An 18,227-nucleotide genomic window follows, 5' to 3' on the forward strand; every position below is an offset into this window, starting at 1 on the left:
CACCTGCGTCAAGACCCTCCCGCCGCTCCCTACCCCCCACATGCTACTGTATTTTCCATGCATGCGGACGGCAGAGACTCTGCAAATCAGCTGTATTGCATGCATGCCTGAGAACGGACGAGAAGGTTGGAGAAGTCTATTGCGTGCTGCTTCCCCTCAATGCTTCGTTGGGTGTCTCATGAGGGTACCGTCATATCATGCAACCTGCAAGCAAGACCGAAATGTTATAGAGACATAAGGCTACAGTACCAACAAAGACTACACAGGAGAAAGACCTGCTCATGTCTCTAGATCAAACCCTCTTCTTCCCCTTCACACTCACACTCTTGTCCTCAGGCACCCCAATTCCCAACAGATACCCCGTCCTTACCAACACCGGTAGCACATTCAACGTATTGGTAACCACATCCTTGTCGCTCCAGCCCCCAAAGTCCAATATCCCGCTTGTCCCCATTTCACACCAAGCCGCATAGCAATGGCCCAAATCACACAGCACCAGCCCCAACACTATCCACCACCACGTCCTCCTGTCGTCCACGACCCGCATCAAGACGCCCTCGGTGAATGCGAAGAAAAGGTATGCCGATGCGAGCTGGTCGTAGGCGATTTGTGAATCGGGGTGGTAGGCCGACGTTGCTGGCATGAAGGTGAAGTATTGCGCTGGTGCCCAGTGGAGGTGGTAAACACCGCCGAGGGCGAAGAAGGGTTCGAGGTAGAGATGCCATAAGCGATAGATGACGGGCGTGTTTGGAGGCGCCATGGCTGCGCGTTTGCGGCGTAGTTGCGGGCTGGGCGTGTGAGGTTATGGAATGGGTTCGCAGGTCCCGTCGCACTGGGTAGAGTCTGTGATCTCCGCAATGCGACGAGTGTCCAGGTCTTGACTGCACTCTCTTATGCTTGAATAGATTCAAAGACTCGTGCGACACCAGTCGCAATCTATGACGTAGTCTGAGACATGTCGCCAGGGCACGCCAAGCTTGTTAGTTGCCCTACCGGCGGGCAGCGGGTAGGCAAGACTGTTACTGGCGGAACATGCCCACCACAATCGACAGGTATTCGAAGTGTGAGCATGGAACGGACCTCCGGTGCAACCGAGCAGATGATTGAGAACTTATTGACCCGTTCAGGTCGTAGTTGGCGCAGCAACAGTGTGCATACAACATCTACATAGATTATAACAATACATATTCGCCGAATTTAACATCATTTCCAAGAATGTGAAACCGCTTCCCGTCCCCCTCTGGTCTTGCCTCACGCATATTAGTTTCCCTGCTCTGTGCCGGAGAAACGAAGCACTTGTTCGGATTCGGTGGCCCAGCGCAGGTTGTAGATAGTCACCTTTGTATCGGCCATTGTCAGGACACAACTTGGCACGGTGACATGTTGCTCGCTGGCTGCGGGATACTGCTTGGCTCTGAAACTGTCCGCGAGTTACCGACCAGCTCGTGACGATGCGCTTCCAACATGGTAGAATCCGACGTTCCCGAAGGTCAAGACATAGCGACGGGATCAGGTACGGCAGCGGACCCTGCAGATGGCAAAGGGTACCGCGGAACCTGAGACAAGCCATGTGCTCGGGGTCCGCAGCCTGTTGTATACATGGTCGCATTACTCCATCCTGCCCTCTTGCACGTACACGTTGTGAGGTCCGGCACCGCAGTGCAATGCGCCGCTCGCCAGCTGTGTAAACTTTGCTTCAGCAACGTCGCCCATGCAATGTTCGACAAAGTACCGCGCCGCCAGCTCGTTCGCTGCCAGCATGGTTGGACAAGTCCCTACCACCTTTGTGTCCTCGCCCATGTCGCGGTTTTTGCTGCTCGCCACAACATGAAATGCCGTTCTGCCGTCGTGCGCCCGTGGGATCAGTTTCTGTGCATACAGGGCATCACGCAGGGCGAGGGGGTATGTGTTGATGTCCCCTGGGACGATGGCGGGTTCGGCGCGGCGATGGACCAGCTGCTGGGGTGCGGCGGCTTGGAGCGGAGGCTGCGAAGCTTGTGGATAGGGATGAGGTTGCGTGTATGCGTGAGGAGTTGCGGGCGCTGGGCCGCTGACCACAGGGGCAGGAGCCAAGCGAGGCTGTTGCTGCTGATGCCGAAGCAGGAAATCGCGATGCTCGTCGAGTTGTTTCCTCAGTGCGTCGCTCGTCGTCTGGAAGATGCGCTCCTGGACGCCTGGACCGAGGTTGCGAGAATAGTGTTGCAGGTCGGCGCTGCAGTCGAGCTGCAAAAGGCTGTGCTGGCGATCGAAGCCGTGTGAACGTGCTGGAGCGGTGGCCGTCATTTTCAGGGTTGCTGTTTGCGCGACTTGACGCGGCTATTTTAGATGGAGATGAAAATCTGATATGATGTGAATGACGCGGATACTCGCAAATCCTGGAATCCTAGAAGGCCCGGAGCCATTCCCTCCCGTTTTCGCGTCTCCACGTGATCTGGCGTGGCAGTATCACCACGCGAACACCTGAGGCAAGTGTCATTGCTTTTGAGCCATTGTAGAGAAACTTATTTTTGCTATCCTTCGTTGGTGCACATCTGTGCTACAGTAAACCGGGGGCTTCTTCACCGGTTCCACAACTTGTACATGGGCCGTTACATGATGTCGCGAGATCGGTGGGCGTGAACATAGATAGAAAAGACGATCCTACCAGGATGCTCTTTAGTATGACCTCGCGAAACCTCCACCGACGCCCGACACCAAACGCCTTGACAACAAAAAGGAAATATTAAGCCTCCCCGGAGATGACATTGTACAAGCAACCCCCGGATATCCATGTGAACGTTGGCCTGTAGCCTTCAGGACATCATATGCGTGGCTCGTAACTGTTATCAAAAGCAGCTTGGACTCCGGTGTTGTGACAGGTGCCTTCATGCCATAAATGGGTAGCCGACGCTTGTTGCACACTTCACAGCCCATTGCCAAATGCCTGATGGGCTTCGTGCTGGAGAGCCGCATAGTACTCGCAGAGGTCGGGAAAGGCTACAATGGCCTGCTGAACCGGGAGAGGAATGTCGCAGACGATCTTGCGCCAATCGTTGTGACGTTCGCGCACGGCGTGGATAAGCTCCTTCATGCAATTCAATGACATGATACACATCTTACGAGCCCACTCCATGTCGAGCGAGCCGTTGGGATGCTCTAGATCCTGCGTAGCGGGGTTGATCAAGATTGACCAGGCAAAGTTGTCACCTGGAGGAGATGATGCTATGAGCGGTGTGGCAGGCACTCCTCCATGGGCCACGCCCATCTTGAAGTACTGGGCCCATACATGGTCGAAGTGCTTTGCGAAAGGACTCGGTGGGACCCTGTCTGGAGAGTCACCTGAGACATACTGACCCTGACGGAAAGCCATCTCTTGTACCGCAAGATACTCAGGGATGTCGGTCATACGACGAGCTCGCTGAGGAGTTGTTGGCTGTGTTGATGTTAGGACTCGTTTCTTCACAGGCCTCGGGGATTAAGCCAGGCTCACAAGCTGCTGCTTGGCCTGTAACATCTGATTGTTGACTTGTCCTCGAGATGCAGTCATGGAATGGTCTGCGGCATTATTGGACCCCAGCTGTGACAGTGATCCTCCAGAAGTAGAGAATGAATCAGTAGAGGCGCTTCCATGGGAGGTGCCCTCTACCACACTCGGCAAAACACTGAGCTGATCACGAGTGTGAAAGCGCACATTTCGGCCACTCCGAAGGGGACTGCCGTAGTTGCTTGCCATGCCACCTTCGATGACTCTGCCCTTGCTGGGCGTGTGCCTCTCGAGGACTGTCAACAACAAGATACAAAAGCAAACGCAAGAGCAGACGACTGACCTGAGGCGATGAAGACATCTTTTGTACAACCCTGGCAACAATAACGCGTTGGTGGCGAGTACGGATGTGTGTGCGACGCGACCGTGTGAGTGTAGCGCAGTGATGGAGAGAAGAGGGAGGACGCAGTGGTTTGGCGACAAAAGCTCCCGCCAAGCTAATGGCTGGAACGAACAGGTGTCTTGAAGGGGTCGTCTTCGCTTTCAACTGCTGTGAGGTGAGGGGGGAACTTAAAATGGCACTAAGACACGCGATCCTAGTCGTACCTGCTGTTCTAGTGGTACGCGTGGTGAAGGTGAGTCGACGTCCAAAGGAGGAAAGAGCGAGAGCAAGGCGCACAGCAAACGTGCTGGACAAACAAACCAAAAACCAGAGTGACATGATACCGTGTCATCAGAAAGGCATCGAAACTGTGTGGATTTATAATACTGGGAAAAAGACGGAATGAGGTTGAAGAGCGATCTATGAACATGGGCAGTAATATGAATATGAGTGGCAAAAACAGAGATAGTGAAGGGTCAGTTCATGTATACAGATTTAACTCAATAGAATCCCGACTGAGCGAACAGGCCACGAGTGAGATGTGCAACGGGACAAGAGCTGTAACATGAATTGCGAACATGTGCATGGAAGATAGAAAAGAGAATTTGCAAGACCTGAGTAATAAGAGAGAGTATTCAAAATGGCCTGCTAAAAGCGCAAGGGTTTAAGTACTGAGTGTTGCTGTGCGGACATGGAATCTTCAGGTAAATTCTGCCTTTGTAAAGTCGGTGGTACGGAAACGGAGATGTTCAACCACGGTCATGACAAGAACAACATCAAGCCACGACAACAATACCACTATTTCTCCTGTGGTCAGCGACTTCGGTTTATTTAACCCGCGAAAATGGTCACACGAGCTCAAAGATTTTGCATAAAGCCGACAACGCCCCCAAGAAGCCGACTCGGTTGCGCCGGTCGCTACGAGGCCGATGGTATGCACAGGAAGAGTCCAGAACGACATGTCGACACAGGGATTGTTGCGCGAATGGTCGTTATGTTGTTAGACATCCAGCGAGATATTGGCAGCAAGTGTTGACGTTTTCGACGATGATGTAGTGGCGGCGAAAGGCCGAAGAAGCCGGGATCGTCCGATGAACGGGCGCAGCCAATCAGCGAATGGCAGTTGTCATAACCGAGGAAGCTTGAGTGGCGCCCTGGCGCTACAAGTTCGATGATAGCAACACTTTGACCTTTAAGCCTCAGCCCGCACTCTCCACTCCACCCTAGACACAATGGCCTCCATACGCGCCTTCACTCGCCTGGCTACCCAGCGAACTGGTACGTATAGCGCCCAGTATCACGGCATCAATTGAGCACTGCTAACGCTCCACGGCAGCCGTACGCCCGGCAGTTTTCTCTCGTGGCTTTGCCTCCGTGAACGACGTGCATGCCCGGGAGCCAATCTCCAAGGTCGCCGAAAAGATCGCACCGGACGCTTCGCGCTCGCCCATCCCAGAGAGCAAGACATCGACGGTCCCGGAGCCCGAGCCCAGCAAAGATGCAAAGACCAAGACCTTCCACATCTACCGATGGAACCCAGATGAGCCCACATCCAAGCCCAAGATGCAGTCGTACACACTCGACCTGAACAAGACCGGACCCATGATGCTGGATGCGCTCATCAGGATCAAGAACGAGGTGGACCCGACTCTGACGTTCAGGCGGAGTTGTCGCGAGGGCATTTGCGGAAGTTGTGCCATGAACATTGACGGAGTCAACACACTGGCATGCCTTTGTATGTGGAATTGCACCGCATGTGCGACTTGGACGCTAACAGGGTACCACAGGCCGCATTCCCACTGATACTACCAAGGAATCTCGCATCTACCCGCTCCCCCACATGTACGTCGTCAAGGACCTCGTACCGGACATGACGCTCTTCTACAAGCAATACCGATCGGTCAAGCCATACCTGCAGCGCTCCACTGCCGCACCAGACGTACGTGCATACCATGAAACCAGTTCAACCATGTTCGCTAACAGTGTCCCAGGGTCGTGAGTTCCGCCAGTCCAAGGAAGACCGCAAGAAGCTCGACGGACTCTATGAATGCATTCTCTGCGCTTGCTGCTCGACATCATGCCCATCGTACTGGTGGAACCAGGAGGAGTACCTTGGCCCCGCTGTTCTTCTCCAATCCTACCGATGGATCGCCGACTCACGAGATGAGAAGAAGGCTGAGCGCCAGGATGCTCTCAACAACAGCATGAGCTTGTACCGATGCCACACCATTCTCAACTGCTCAAGGACGTGTCCCAAGGGACTAAATCCTGCGCTAGCCATTGCGGAGATTAAGAAGAGCATGGCCTTCACTTAGAGTAGTCTGACCACCGTGGCAGGAGGAGAGTCGCTGCATTATGTTCACTGTATGTATCTGCGATTTTGCGCGGAAGTTGATCTTCTTTGAGCCCAATTTGTACTTTTTTTGAGATGTAGATGCAAACAAATCTAAGCAATTATGTCATTTTCCCCCTGTCCCAACTGCGTGCTGTTGGCGATTGGAGCCATTCAAGAAAACGGATCCCTATCGCTTGACCCCTTGATCTCATACATCATCCACCCGCTAAGTGACTGGAGCGAATCCAGCTTCTTCTCTGTTCCAGCCTGGGAGTCGTCTTTGCTTGTGACCTTGATACCCAGTGATCCGGCAATCATCTTCGTCTTGTACTCTTTGCCGTTGTCGTCTACCAAGACTGGTACGGAAGCAAAGCCACTCGGGATATCACTGGTATCAACTTGATGGTAAGATACGCCATCCAGCTCCAGCTCATCTTGATTGCTGGCCCTGTAACTCCGACTGTTCGATCCTTTCTGCTGGTCATACATACACTGTCCTTTGTCGTTCCAGAAGCAGAACGCCGTCAACCAGCCTCCCAGGTACGACGGCCCGCTACCTCCCCCAAGACGATGCGCAATCTTGGACCAGAAGTCTTGCGAGACAGCAGATTGCTCTGGATCAAAAGACGCAACAAAGTTGCGCAGAACAGGGCGGAGGAGGTCGGCGAATTGACTTGCTTCAGGGCCCAATTCTGGCAGTTTTTCGAGTCTGCCAAGCATGTCCTCGTAGTCTGCGCGTTCACCTAGTAGAGTGACGGTGGGAATTCCGCACATGAGGCAGCATTTGTACTTGAAATACGCCTTCATGCTGCCCATCATGAGCACGGCAGCCGTCGTGCGATCGCTGACCGTAGTGGTGCTGAAGGCTGGCATGATCCAGTCTCGCAGATCAGGGTCCTTGACGTTTTCTTGAATCAACGCCGTCATGCGTCGTGCGAGGACGCCAAAATCTACGCTATGGATATCGCCAACCGCGGTGACTTTGAGGTCCTTTTGCCCTTGGTGCGAGACAAAGTGGTCGCGCAGTGCTTCGGCATTGGCGTTGATGTAGACATTCAATTGTGATAGTATAGCGAACCAGACATCTTCAGGTCGGATAATAAGGTGATGGTGTCTGTTGTAGGCTGTGAATGCTGCGTGGACGAACCCGTTGTTCGACTCCGCGATGTGAGAGTTGTCAAACTCGTCCTTGGAGATGGAGCTTTGGATGATCCATTTGCAGTTTCGGAAATCTGAGGCACTGGTGCCCTTGAGCAGCGCGTCATCAGAGGCAGCTTTGGGGCGTCCATCGTAGTAGCCCTCGGACTTGTGGTCCGCAACTGTGAGCGTGACGGGCATGTTTGTTGAAATGTGTTGAAAGATGAGTTGTAGCAGAATAGGGCACGTCTGAATCGTTTCAAGATGAGTTTGTGATTCTCTACGAAGACGACTGACTACTATATATGTTTGTCCCGTGGTTTCCAGGCTGCTGTGCCCAAGGCTGTTGCCTATGGCTAGAGCAGCCTACCTACGGTTGTGGTTTGGTGCCTTCCCATGGACAGAGAGCGCCACGGGTTGCGGGGTAATCGCGTCTCCGCTCTCCAACACGCAAACTCGCAGTGACAAAGGCCTACTATGTGCACCAGATGTGACATGACAATAGCCTCGCTCGAGAACCACATGCCCTGTCAGGCACTGGGCTACTGGTTCCTCGAGCCAGAGCGTCGCATTGTGATGTGACGGGATTTAGTCTCAAGATGTCATCGAACCCAGCAGAAGGGCTAAGCACGCCTCCCTCTCTGGGATCGCTACCGACGTTGCGACATGGCGTCACTCCAACATCTGTTGAACTGACGCCTAGCCATCACCTCATTGGGTCATCTGGGTCTCGGAAGAAGGAATGTTGCAATGTCTCGCAGGGAAGCAATGAGGGCCGGTTTGTGCTAGCCTGTTTTGCTATAGAACATGCAGCAAGTCTGAACTTGCGTTTGCAGGCGATTTAGCGAGCCGGGCTAGAAAGGAACGACGGCGGTAGGAGCGCATTTGTTTGTGGCTGTCCCAGATGGCAGCAGCGGCGACGTGCATAGATGGAAGCAAGTCAACTTTCTAGGGCGACGAACAGACCGAGGTTGAGTTGATCAATGTCAGAGTAGTCAGTCAGCGTGCTGCCATGATTGCGCACCTCTCACAAGCCGTCGTCTACGCGTCCGCAAACTCATCTCGACATCAGGTATTCGACGCGACAAGTGCTCATTAGGTATTTGACTTGTTCATTATTACCACGAAGCCTAGGAATAGAGGCGTTCGCACTACAGTGCAGTCCCACCAAGGGAAGCCCGTGTTATCTCATACGCAAATATCCAAACACATTATACACAAGCCCGTGCCCGTCCAACATACAGCTTTATGACTTCGTATTGGGGTCATGTCTTGTCCTCCTTCATATCGTACTGCTCGGCTGCGCTCCAACTCGAATCAAGGGGGTATCTTATGCGATGCCTTTGGCGGCTTGCCTCTGTGATGGATGTTAGAGATGTGTAGAGGGAGGTGGCTGGTGAAGCTGCGACGTACCTTCTTGTTGATGAACATGGCAATGACCAGGATGGCGACGAGGAAAACAATGACGAAGACGACGATGACACCGGGCTCACGCTGAGCCCAGTTCTTCTCACGCTTGGCGAGCTGGTGGAGAGCGTACTCGGCGCGAGCAGCGAGGGGCATAGAGATGGCGGCCATTGTGTTTGTGGGGTTCTGGGGTGAAGATGTTAGACAGGGTGTTGGGTTGAATATGTAGCTGAAAAGACTAGTGGAGCTGGAGAAGCACAGGCCAGAGGCATTGGTCGAATGCGATTCAGTCCAAGAGAGCTATCGAGCAAAAAGATCTTCGGCCAAGGGCTTGTCGCAAGACTCGTCCCCATGGCGCAGATGCGACAACGCGGCGCGCAAGACATGCGCACAGCTCCAGAAGAAGGCGGCATTGAGCTTACATTTACGAATTGAATCGGACCTCTGTTGAATTGTCGGGCTGGTGGAAGCTTTGGTTGGCAGCTGTTGATGGTAACGGAAGCTGGTCAGCGCGATCAGGTCAAACCCACAGAACGGACTCGGCGATGTTAATTGAATGGCGCAGGTCGACAGCGATGCAGCATCAAAGAGTGAAATCAAAAGCCTTAATAACAAGAGGCTGATAGTCCGCTTTTAAATGCGCCGGGTCGCCGAAAATTTCTGCAGTTGATGAGGCATTTTGTTTGGCCCCGGGTCCTAGCGGGTTGGCCGGGAGCCTCCAAGCTTGCAAGGGTAGGTGCGCACGCTTCGGCCGGGGAGGGGAGCGGTCATGGAGTTGGTGAACTTACCTGTTGAATTGCGAATGCGCGTTGTGATGGGGCAATGGATGGTGGGCTTTTGGGGGTTGTGCTGGAGGGAGGTTCGGGGCGAGGAGCAGCGTGAAGAGGAGATGAATGGCTGGGAGGTAGCAACGCGAGGGTTGAGGGAGCTAGGAAGGAGCTACTCAATGCAGCCAATGGCGCGGCATGCCATCATCTTGTCGTAGATGAGCCGACCGACGATCGCCAGCCTCATATCTGGCAGAGTTCGGGTGTTTGCACGTGTTGAGCTTGCTAGTTTGCACGTCGTCTGCCCGGCTGCAACGCAGAGAAAGCCTCTGCACGTCTTCACCGGTCCTTCTCACGGTGCTCTTCACGCCAGCGACTCCCCATGGACTCTCCTCTCGCGCGCCTCCACAGTTGCGTCTGGTTGCTGCAAGCCGCCGCTGACGCTACTCGTCGGCTCCACTCGACCTCGACCCCTGCCACGTATTAACCGTTCTTGTGCCGCAGAAGCAGCAGCGATGTCATCGCCCGTTGCTTATCTGCGGTGACTGATTGAGCACGCAGCGAGCCCATGCTGTGACAGAGCGCCTTGGCTGTTTGACACCAGTCGCACCGTGGGCTGGCAAGCAAAAGCATGCCTAGCGCACCAGAGACAAAAACAACGCATGGCAATAATGCCTCATTTCCAGACGCTCCCTCTGCCGTCAACAGGGCGACGCGCTACGCTGATAGCGCGTGCGCACAACGGAGACGCGTGGGGTGGCCTGGGTGCGAGCTGCCGGGATCACCACCAAGCTTCTGTTGTGCCTGTGCCCCCGCATCTTGGCGAAGCATGGCACACGACGCGCTTTCAAACGCTGACGAGCATCACCGTGTCACGCACATAGCATCAGCCGCAGCAAGTGTCGCGAGCGAGAGAGGGGCTGCCATCTACGGTCTGTGTTTCCGTGTCCGCTATACTGACGTCGCCCGTACAGCCAATATTGTCGCTATCAAGCATGGTCGCATGGTGTCGCACATGACTCGGTTGCCATGCGACCGACGTCGCCTGGGCATAAGCTACTTATTCATGCCATCATAACAACAGCTATGTGCAGCCAGCCATCAAGATATGCCGTCGCCCGAACCAGCTCCTCCACGCTCGCGCTCAGCGGCAAGACGGCGCCGTGCAGCACTGCCTGTGCCAGTAGCGGACTGCGTCTGCTCGGAAATAGTGTCGGCAATATCTGGTTCAAGGCTGTCCCGATGGTCTGTGGTTGCCCTGTGTGTTGTCAGCTGCGTCCAGTCCTACACCGCATTTGCACCTACTAGACGACAGATTCGGCGCAACCAGCCTCTGCACAATCCGCAAACTCCCTGGCGCTGTTTCTTCTTGCACCCCTTCCGACGGCGCATGCGGGAGATACAGCCTGACCGGCAGATGTCTCAGGTTGACTCCTTGCGGATTCAGCAACTTTTGGTTGATGGGATTGTAGAGCGCAAAGTCGTGCTTCTTCACCCCGTTCCAGAGCTGCGTGCTGTCCTCTTTGCTCAAGAACATGACTGTCTTTCCCGTTCCTGTTCGGAGGTAATCCGCCTCCTTCACGCTATGGATGAACAAATCATGCATGTGCTTGTCGTCGTTGTCGAGTTGAACCAGCTGTTCGGAAGGAAAGTCGGAGAAATGTAGCGTGAGACGCCATGGTAAATGTTGACGCTCTTCCTCTGTGTTCTCAATCTTGTGAGATTGCACAGCTTCTGTATCTGCGTCTGGGGGATACGCTGGCTCAGCGCCCGAGTAGAGGTCGTAGAGGAGACCCAAGGGGTAGTGCCATTTCAGCGGCACGTCTTCGTAGGATAGCCATGCGTCTTTGGGTAAGATGTCTGGGTAGATGAGGCTGCGTGAAAAGAAGGCATGTAGTTTGTGTATGAGTAACCCAAGGTAGGATATCCGTGGGAATTGTATCTATCTCCAGTCAGCTCGTACTTGGTCAAGCTGTGCCACCATCATGTGAGTATCGAGGTTGCGCGTACTAAGTAGGGATCCGACTCGTCGTATGTCCTACAGTCGCCCTTGTGCAGCCGTATCTCGAGCGGAATACTCCCATTCCAAGTGCTCTGCCGCAGTCTACTCGTGACGTCTTTTGAGGCCATGGAAGCGAAGCATCCAAGACGCAGGTCGCCAGCCGCCGTTCTGGTAGCCTAGGCGCAGCTGGTCGATAGTGGGGTAGTTGGGCAAGGCAAGGCGCGATGGCGGGGTATGCAGGGGAGCTTGGGCCTGGCGTGCAGGAACCACAGACCCTTTGCTCGTGCCGTCCCTACGACAACCGCCGACTCTTCAAACTACTCTACTCTAAGAACATGTGCGCCGGTCGTGCCTCCTCCATCCACAACGCACGTATCTCGTGATGCCGTATGATGGGCCATTTACTTACGCACAACAGCTGGACCATGAGCGTGGCACTCAGCCGCAAACGTTCGCGCCTGACCATTGACGATGACGAGGACGAGGTGCAGTACCGCAGAGAGCCGTCGCCCACTCTGCCAGCATTGGGCGATGTCCTCAAGAGGTCCAAGACACAGTGCGAACTGGAAGAGCTAGACATGATCAGCCCAGAAGAGGCTTGGACTGTGGATGTCGACGCAATACTTGCCAGCAACACGCTCGCGACTCCACCGGGCAGCATGCTGGAAGCGCATCACAATTGGGCAAGGTACACAAAGCAGGATTCAATAGTAGTCTTGTGCGTGCAAGGAAATGTTCAAATACATTACGAGTTACTATGGTAAATGTGGTCCAATCCCATCCGCCCTATTACTAACTTGCGACAGCTCTGCACTACCTGACCTCTACGCTTTCTCGCCCTCACTCCAAGCTCTCGTACTCTGCCACGACCCCTCGACACATAGACTCTCCTCTTCCGCGCCCTTCGCGCTGCCCATGATACAAGCCGCAACCCCCTCGAACAACCACTTCGTCCGCCTGGGCCTTTTACATCCTCTTGGTGGAGGCAAATTCCCATTAGATGCACTTGTCGTGCTGGACAAGCAGAGTAGAAGAAGGCTGGTGCTACCGTTCGGTTGGGGTGCTGGTAAACACGCGGATACGCCGGCGGGGCGGAATATACAGATACGATTGATGGGGCTACTGAAGAGCTGTGTTGCGACTTTAGCACGGGAACAGTGAATGTCATTGTACGACTCAGGTTGCATTGCGGACGCGAAAATGCCACGTCGACGTATACGCCTGGAGTATGTCGAGGAGTTCAGTATGCATGATGAGTAATCTGCCGTTTCCTCGAGTACCGCGAAAGAAGTGAAGCAGTGCGGAGAAGCCAAAGATAGGCTAATCTCTATTTTATGGTATTGACTCCAAGAGAATAAGCCAAATCACATTTACGGATGTTGAATGAGAGTGTGTTTTGCTTCTTGTAGGTCTCGTCATCGTCTTATGTCTATCTTTGAGGCCGATAGCTCACCAAACTGATGTTGTAGAAGGGCGATATCAGCCCGAAACTGTCGGAGTCATAGCTGGTCTTACCAAAACGCAACCAACGAGGCAGTCATATCAGTGTACTTCAAGTGTATTTTAGTTGCCAGGCCTAGACTTGACTCTGCACCTCGTCTGTCCTTTCGCAGAAGTCTATAAAGTGTATTTAAGTTACGCAGTATTATGACAAGGCTAGGTTAACCTGATGACGAGCTAAATTATCTTAGTGATGAATGTTAGAGCATGAGCAAGCCTTAGTAACGAGGTTGACGACTAGCGCCTGGTAAGCTATCTGCCGAGCGCGCCCCGGGCAACGGCATTGCACAGTACTGTGTCACCCCTTCTTCATCACAAGCACCACAAAAAAAAGAAAACATGGCAAAGGCTGTGTTATGTTATAACATTCCACCTCTTGCCTATAGTCGGCACACTCATCCCAGATACTGTATTCGAGCTTCCAGGGTGCTGCAGACCCGCACGACGTACTCGAAGAGCGACTTCTGTCACGAAAGGAATGATGTGAGAAGGCCTTTACATCGTCCCCCTTCGTGAAACCTGCGAGCGATAATGGAGGGAGAAGATTACCAAATGCGGCAGGAGACTCCTAGCCCCAGTCGTTGGAGCCACTAACCTTGCTGTGATAACCTAATGTGGGTTCGACCAACCCCACCTTGCGATATATGATCATCCTCGCACTCTGTGCAGAGTCAACATCACTACTTGAAGCACCTAGGGAAACAGGCAAGACTGCAAAGACCACATACAAAATCGACATCAGCAAAAATGCCTCAAGTCATCAAGCTGAAAGCACCCAATGGTCAAGAGTGGGAGCAGCCGACAGGCCTCTTCATCGAAAACGAATTCGTGGACTCATCATCACCATCTAACACAATAGAATCAATCGACCCCGCCACGGAAAAGCAGATTGCTGTAGTACAGGCTGCCTCAGAGCAAGACGTTGATCGTGCAGTCCAAGCAGCAAAGAAAGCGTTGAAGAACCCGGAATGGAAGCAACTTGACGTTACTCAACGTGGGCGACTCATGGCAAAGCTTGCAGACTTGATGGAAGACAACAAAACGCTTCTTGCCACTATCGATGCTTGGGATAATGGTAAGCCTCGCCAAACACATGAGTTGGAGACACTAACGGTCGGTAGGCAAGCCTTACAACGTAGCCCTTAGCGAAGACCTTCCTGAAGCGTTTTCTACCATTCGCTACTACGCTGGTTGGGCAGACAAGATTTGCGGACAGACCATCAGCACGACGTCACAGAAGTTTGCATACACTCTACGCCAGCCCATCGGTGTCGTTGCCCAGATTATCCCTTGGAACTACCCCTTATCTATGGCTTGCTGGAAACTTGGACCTGCGTTGGCATGCGGTAATACGGTCGTGTTAAAAGCAGCAGAGCAGACACCGTTATCCATTCTCATTCTGGCCAAACTGATCAAGCAGGCTGGGTTCCCACCTGGCGTCGTGAATATCTTGAACGGATTCGGACGGGAAGCAGGTGCGGCGTTGGTACAACATCCCCTCGTCGACAAAGTCGCTTTCACGGGCTCCACGACTACAGCTACTCAGATTATGAAGATGGCCGCAGTAGGACTGAAGAACATCACTTTGGAGACTGGAGGCAAGTCCCCATTGATCGTCTTTGAGGATGCCGATATGGAGCAGGCGGTACGATGGTCGCACGTAGGTATCATGTCGAACCAAGGGCAGATATGCACAGCCACTTCGCGAATACTTGTCCAGGAATCAGTATTCGATACTTTCATCTCCCAATTCCGCCAGCAGATCAAAGATGTTTCCATCATCGGCGATCAATGGAGCGAGAACACATTCCAAGGCCCCCAAGTCACCAAGCAGCAATATGAACGGGTGCTGTCATATGTCGACATTGGTAAATCTGAAGGCGCAGAGTTGATAGAAGGCGGAGAGGCTTGTGAAGGCAATGGCTACTATGTCAAGCCTACAGTATTTACAAAGGTCTCGCCCGGTATGCGCATCTACCGGGAGGAGATTTTCGGCCCCTTCGTCGTGATTGCCACTTTCTCAAGTGAAGAGGAGGCGGTGAACATGGCCAACGACTCAATCTTCGGTCTTGGTAGTGCTATTTTCACAAAAGACCTCGAAAGGGCTCACAGGGTGGCTTCGGAGATTGAATCGGGCATGGTATGGGTAAACAGCAGTCAAGATTATGACTATAGGATACCTTTTGGCGGTGTGAAACAGAGTGGCATTGGAAGGGAGCTTGGCGAAGCAGGACTGGAGGCCTATTCACAAGTGAAGGCTGTACATATTAACATGGGTAACAAGCTGTAGATCTATTGGTGGGACAATGATGGTGATCAGAGATATCAATACGCCTTGCTATACGCGTGTTTATACCTCCGCTATGACCTCGTCGTCAAGCTCGACCAACTGCACCAATCTCACTTGTAGCTGAAGCCATTATTGGGATCGAGATCTAGAGGTATTTCAAGAGCCGAAAGAGAGCGGTGGGACCATGAGCATGGGTTGCAAGCTGCCGAGAAAAGACGGTAGTCATGATTCAACTAATGCTCAATCGAGAGATGACAGTCCACGTGTTTCAACACCCTGAACCAGTCGCGTGCAAGCGTTTTTGACAGACCATTTCTGACAGGGACTGGTAACCACGAGTAAAAGGCTAGGGCCAAACGACACTGTCGGTATTACACAAATGCCCCACAACTTAAGGTTCTGGTACCGCAAAAAACAAATAATGTGCATCTTGTAGACGTTAGCTTTCGTTTATGCTAATGCACATCCTCATCAAGGCGGCTAACGGGTTAGCCGCTACGCCACGGCCACGCCCCCCATCACCCCTTCATTCCATTTGTACAAGCCGTACTAACATGCACTACTTTCTTAGCTTCCAACCGTCTGATAAGACTCCAAGTGCACGGGTTTACTGTATTGACGCCATTCGTGACGTTTTTGATCCTGGCGGATCAATCGAGAGTTATTTCCAGTACCACACCATCGGCTCACTTCCAAGGTTGTCATCTTCAATTCCGCCCAAGCTTCTGAGAGGTTGGACACAGACGCGGCCACGAAAGTAAACCACGAGTGGTGGCTGTTGACAAACCTGCTCATCTGTCACGTTTACCCGCTCGGTGTTACTAAGCCGGCAACTTGGGGTTGTGTTCGCTTCGCACCGGCTTCCCCAATTTGAAACGGACTTCCGCTTCTACCTAGGTGATCTATACACAACTCGATGGCAGATAAGACAGGGAGACGACCGGATTGGTGTGAAAGGATAAAGGGTATTGACAATAAAATAGCAAATCAGAGTCGAAAAAATACGCAGCAACGCAAACATGAACCACCTGGGCGTGTACACGAGAGCTACTCCCACCCCTCTTGTCATAACCCATACCCCACACACACACGTGTAACCACACCCATATGTATGGACGAAATACCTAAGAAAGCATCCAGTACGCATTCACGAAAGGCAACAATGAATCGGACTACGATAAGCGAAATCTGTCACGCACCAGATGTCTCTGTCGGTGTGGACAGCCATCCCTGTCCCTAGCCAATGGATATGTTCATGTTACCTAGAAGGTTCAATATCGGCATAATGTCCTGATGGCATGAGAACAGACACGTTACATGTGCTTTTTCCCATGGCAATGACAACTTGTGCTAAGCGCGAAGGTGGCTTGCGGGAAGGAAAAAGCAAACAAGATAGGGGAAAGCGGACCTGGCTTCAACTTCTTGACACATGAATTTCCGCACCGTCTGTTCACGGTAGATCTGATATATCGGGAAAACAATCCTTTGATCTAGATCGCGACGACGACGCGTGGATTGTGGGTAATGGTCGTAGTCGTTTGCTGGTTGTTCATGCGGGCCGGGGCATTTTAGCGTGAGTAAAAAGAGGGGGATTGCGCACACAGACAAGATCTCGACGATCGATCTCCAAGCCTTCTTGGTGTCCCCCCCCCCTCGAATACGATACGAACTTGCCCGTTTGTGTGCATTCACGATTGTGGGATCTTGACCCGCACCTCTCGGAGTTGAGCAAGACGCCCTCTATGCAAGGAAGACGGTGTGAAGATGCAGGGTGTTGACACCACAAGGCAAACGCAGGGGCATCATCGCTCTTGCAGCGTGATACCACCTTGGAAAACCTGCATACACGTCGGCTTTTGGAATCCAGCCAGTCACAACAGTGCAAGCCTTTTACCAAGATTGCTCTCCGATCGGAAGGCGTTGCGACCGCAGATTCGGCGCGCGCTACAGCCTGCCATCTGCACACCATCGGTGAACTTGACATTGCAGAATGCACTCGATGAAGCAGGCCCTTTGTGTCGTGCCGTGAGCGTTGTCACATGTCATCACGTGCGAGGCTTCTACTTGTCATTGCCGAAATCTTGGCAGGATTGTTCCTACCGCAATTTGATTGCAATGCCCTTTTGTGACTGCGCCGTCTTCCGTTCGCGCATCTCCTATGTGGCACAATTGCGCTGGTAGCGGCTGAAGATGAGGTTTCAGAGCTGATATGCACGGGATAAATGCGGTAGTGAAGCGGTATGGTGGGCCGGAGCCAAGTTTTATCTCCAGCCTGGCTGCTGTATTTGGTGCGTTCCTGGACCACCGTACGAGGTGGCCAATCAGGTGCGTCTAGTCCTGGATGCAATTTACATAGTAATGCAGCGGTGTTGTTGGTATGTCAAGTGCAACGTTCCTGATAGCATTACTCGCGAATTCCAGGTCCAACTGCCGAGGACGCTGCCAGCGTACAAATGTGCCAGGGTCGACGGAAATGCTTTGGTGCCGCGACTTCCGATTCGCTGCATATCACAGTTGATAACATGTTCTGTCTACGCCGGCTGCACTGGGTTTGCGGTGGAATTTTGGCCTTATGAGCCGTAAGCGATGCATCGCGCGTGTAGGCGAAGTGCAATTCAGAGAGTAGAGAGTTATATCAAACGTCACATATAGACAGAGTGTCGTGAGGAAGGATCCTTCCGTGCGAAGCTCCACTTGCAAGAAAAACCATCGGTCGGCCCAATGCAACCGCAGCCCGTCTCTTGCCTTTTCCAACCAGGCTGCATAAAAGGCCCTGTCTTTTGACAGCTGTCATTGTCACGGTTGTGATGAAAAGCGTAGTCTTGCAGACGCGGCTTGTCCTGTGATGACGGCAGGGGGATCCGTTCAGGTCCATCTATTCACTCGGCTACTAACTGTGAGGGGACAGATTTACGGCGCCACGAGTCAGGACACTGGCAGCGCA

At 52.9% G+C, this 18,227-nt stretch overlaps 7 protein-coding genes across 7 annotated transcripts; 3 read left to right on the forward strand and 4 right to left on the reverse strand.

Moving 5' to 3' along the window:
- Positions 1–1,608: 1,608 nt before the first annotated feature.
- ACET3X_008371 (uncharacterized protein) lies at positions 1,609–2,283 on the reverse strand (the record flags this gene model as incomplete). Its single annotated transcript, XM_069454536.1, has 1 exon — positions 1,609–2,283. One exon carries the CDS (start codon positions 2,281–2,283, stop codon positions 1,609–1,611), a length of 675 nt encoding a protein of 224 aa, XP_069303973.1.
- A 619-nt stretch (positions 2,284–2,902) lies between these two features.
- On the reverse strand, positions 2,903–3,824 carry ACET3X_008372 (uncharacterized protein; the record flags this gene model as incomplete). The annotated part of the gene is made up of 3 exons (XM_069454537.1): positions 2,903–3,412; positions 3,470–3,751; positions 3,807–3,824. The coding sequence occupies 3 exons, from the start codon at positions 3,822–3,824 to the stop codon at positions 2,903–2,905; spliced, it is 810 nt and encodes a 269-aa protein (XP_069303974.1).
- A 1,253-nt stretch (positions 3,825–5,077) lies between these two features.
- ACET3X_008373 (uncharacterized protein) lies at positions 5,078–6,160 on the forward strand (the record flags this gene model as incomplete). The annotated part of the gene is made up of 4 exons (XM_069454540.1): positions 5,078–5,123; positions 5,182–5,580; positions 5,633–5,784; positions 5,837–6,160. 4 exons carry the CDS (start codon positions 5,078–5,080, stop codon positions 6,158–6,160), a joined length of 921 nt encoding a protein of 306 aa, XP_069303975.1.
- A 191-nt stretch (positions 6,161–6,351) lies between these two features.
- Positions 6,352–7,518, reverse strand: ACET3X_008374 (uncharacterized protein; the record flags this gene model as incomplete). The annotated part of the gene is made up of 1 exon (XM_069454541.1): positions 6,352–7,518. The coding sequence occupies one exon, from the start codon at positions 7,516–7,518 to the stop codon at positions 6,352–6,354; it is 1,167 nt and encodes a 388-aa protein (XP_069303976.1).
- Positions 7,519–8,375: 857 nt separating this feature from the next.
- On the reverse strand, positions 8,376–11,621 carry ACET3X_008375 (uncharacterized protein; the record flags this gene model as incomplete). The annotated part of the gene is made up of 7 exons (XM_069454542.1): positions 8,376–8,674; positions 8,731–8,910; positions 9,147–9,207; positions 9,513–9,652; positions 10,616–10,749; positions 10,797–11,433; positions 11,502–11,621. 7 exons carry the CDS (start codon positions 11,619–11,621, stop codon positions 8,648–8,650), a joined length of 1,299 nt encoding a protein of 432 aa, XP_069303977.1. The 3' UTR covers positions 8,376–8,647.
- Positions 11,622–11,918: 297 nt separating this feature from the next.
- ACET3X_008376 (uncharacterized protein) lies at positions 11,919–12,654 on the forward strand (the record flags this gene model as incomplete). Its single annotated transcript, XM_069454543.1, has 2 exons — positions 11,919–12,253; positions 12,300–12,654. The coding sequence occupies 2 exons, from the start codon at positions 11,919–11,921 to the stop codon at positions 12,652–12,654; spliced, it is 690 nt and encodes a 229-aa protein (XP_069303978.1).
- Positions 12,655–13,740: 1,086 nt separating this feature from the next.
- ACET3X_008377 (uncharacterized protein) lies at positions 13,741–15,283 on the forward strand (the record flags this gene model as incomplete). Its single annotated transcript, XM_069454544.1, has 2 exons — positions 13,741–14,068; positions 14,115–15,283. The coding sequence occupies 2 exons, from the start codon at positions 13,741–13,743 to the stop codon at positions 15,281–15,283; spliced, it is 1,497 nt and encodes a 498-aa protein (XP_069303979.1).
- Positions 15,284–18,227: the final 2,944 nt, after the last annotated feature.

Source organism: Alternaria dauci, chromosome 8 (genome assembly GCF_042100115.1).
Source record: "Alternaria dauci strain A2016 chromosome 8, whole genome shotgun sequence".
In the NCBI taxonomy this organism is placed as follows: Eukaryota; Fungi; Ascomycota; class Dothideomycetes; order Pleosporales; family Pleosporaceae; genus Alternaria; species Alternaria dauci.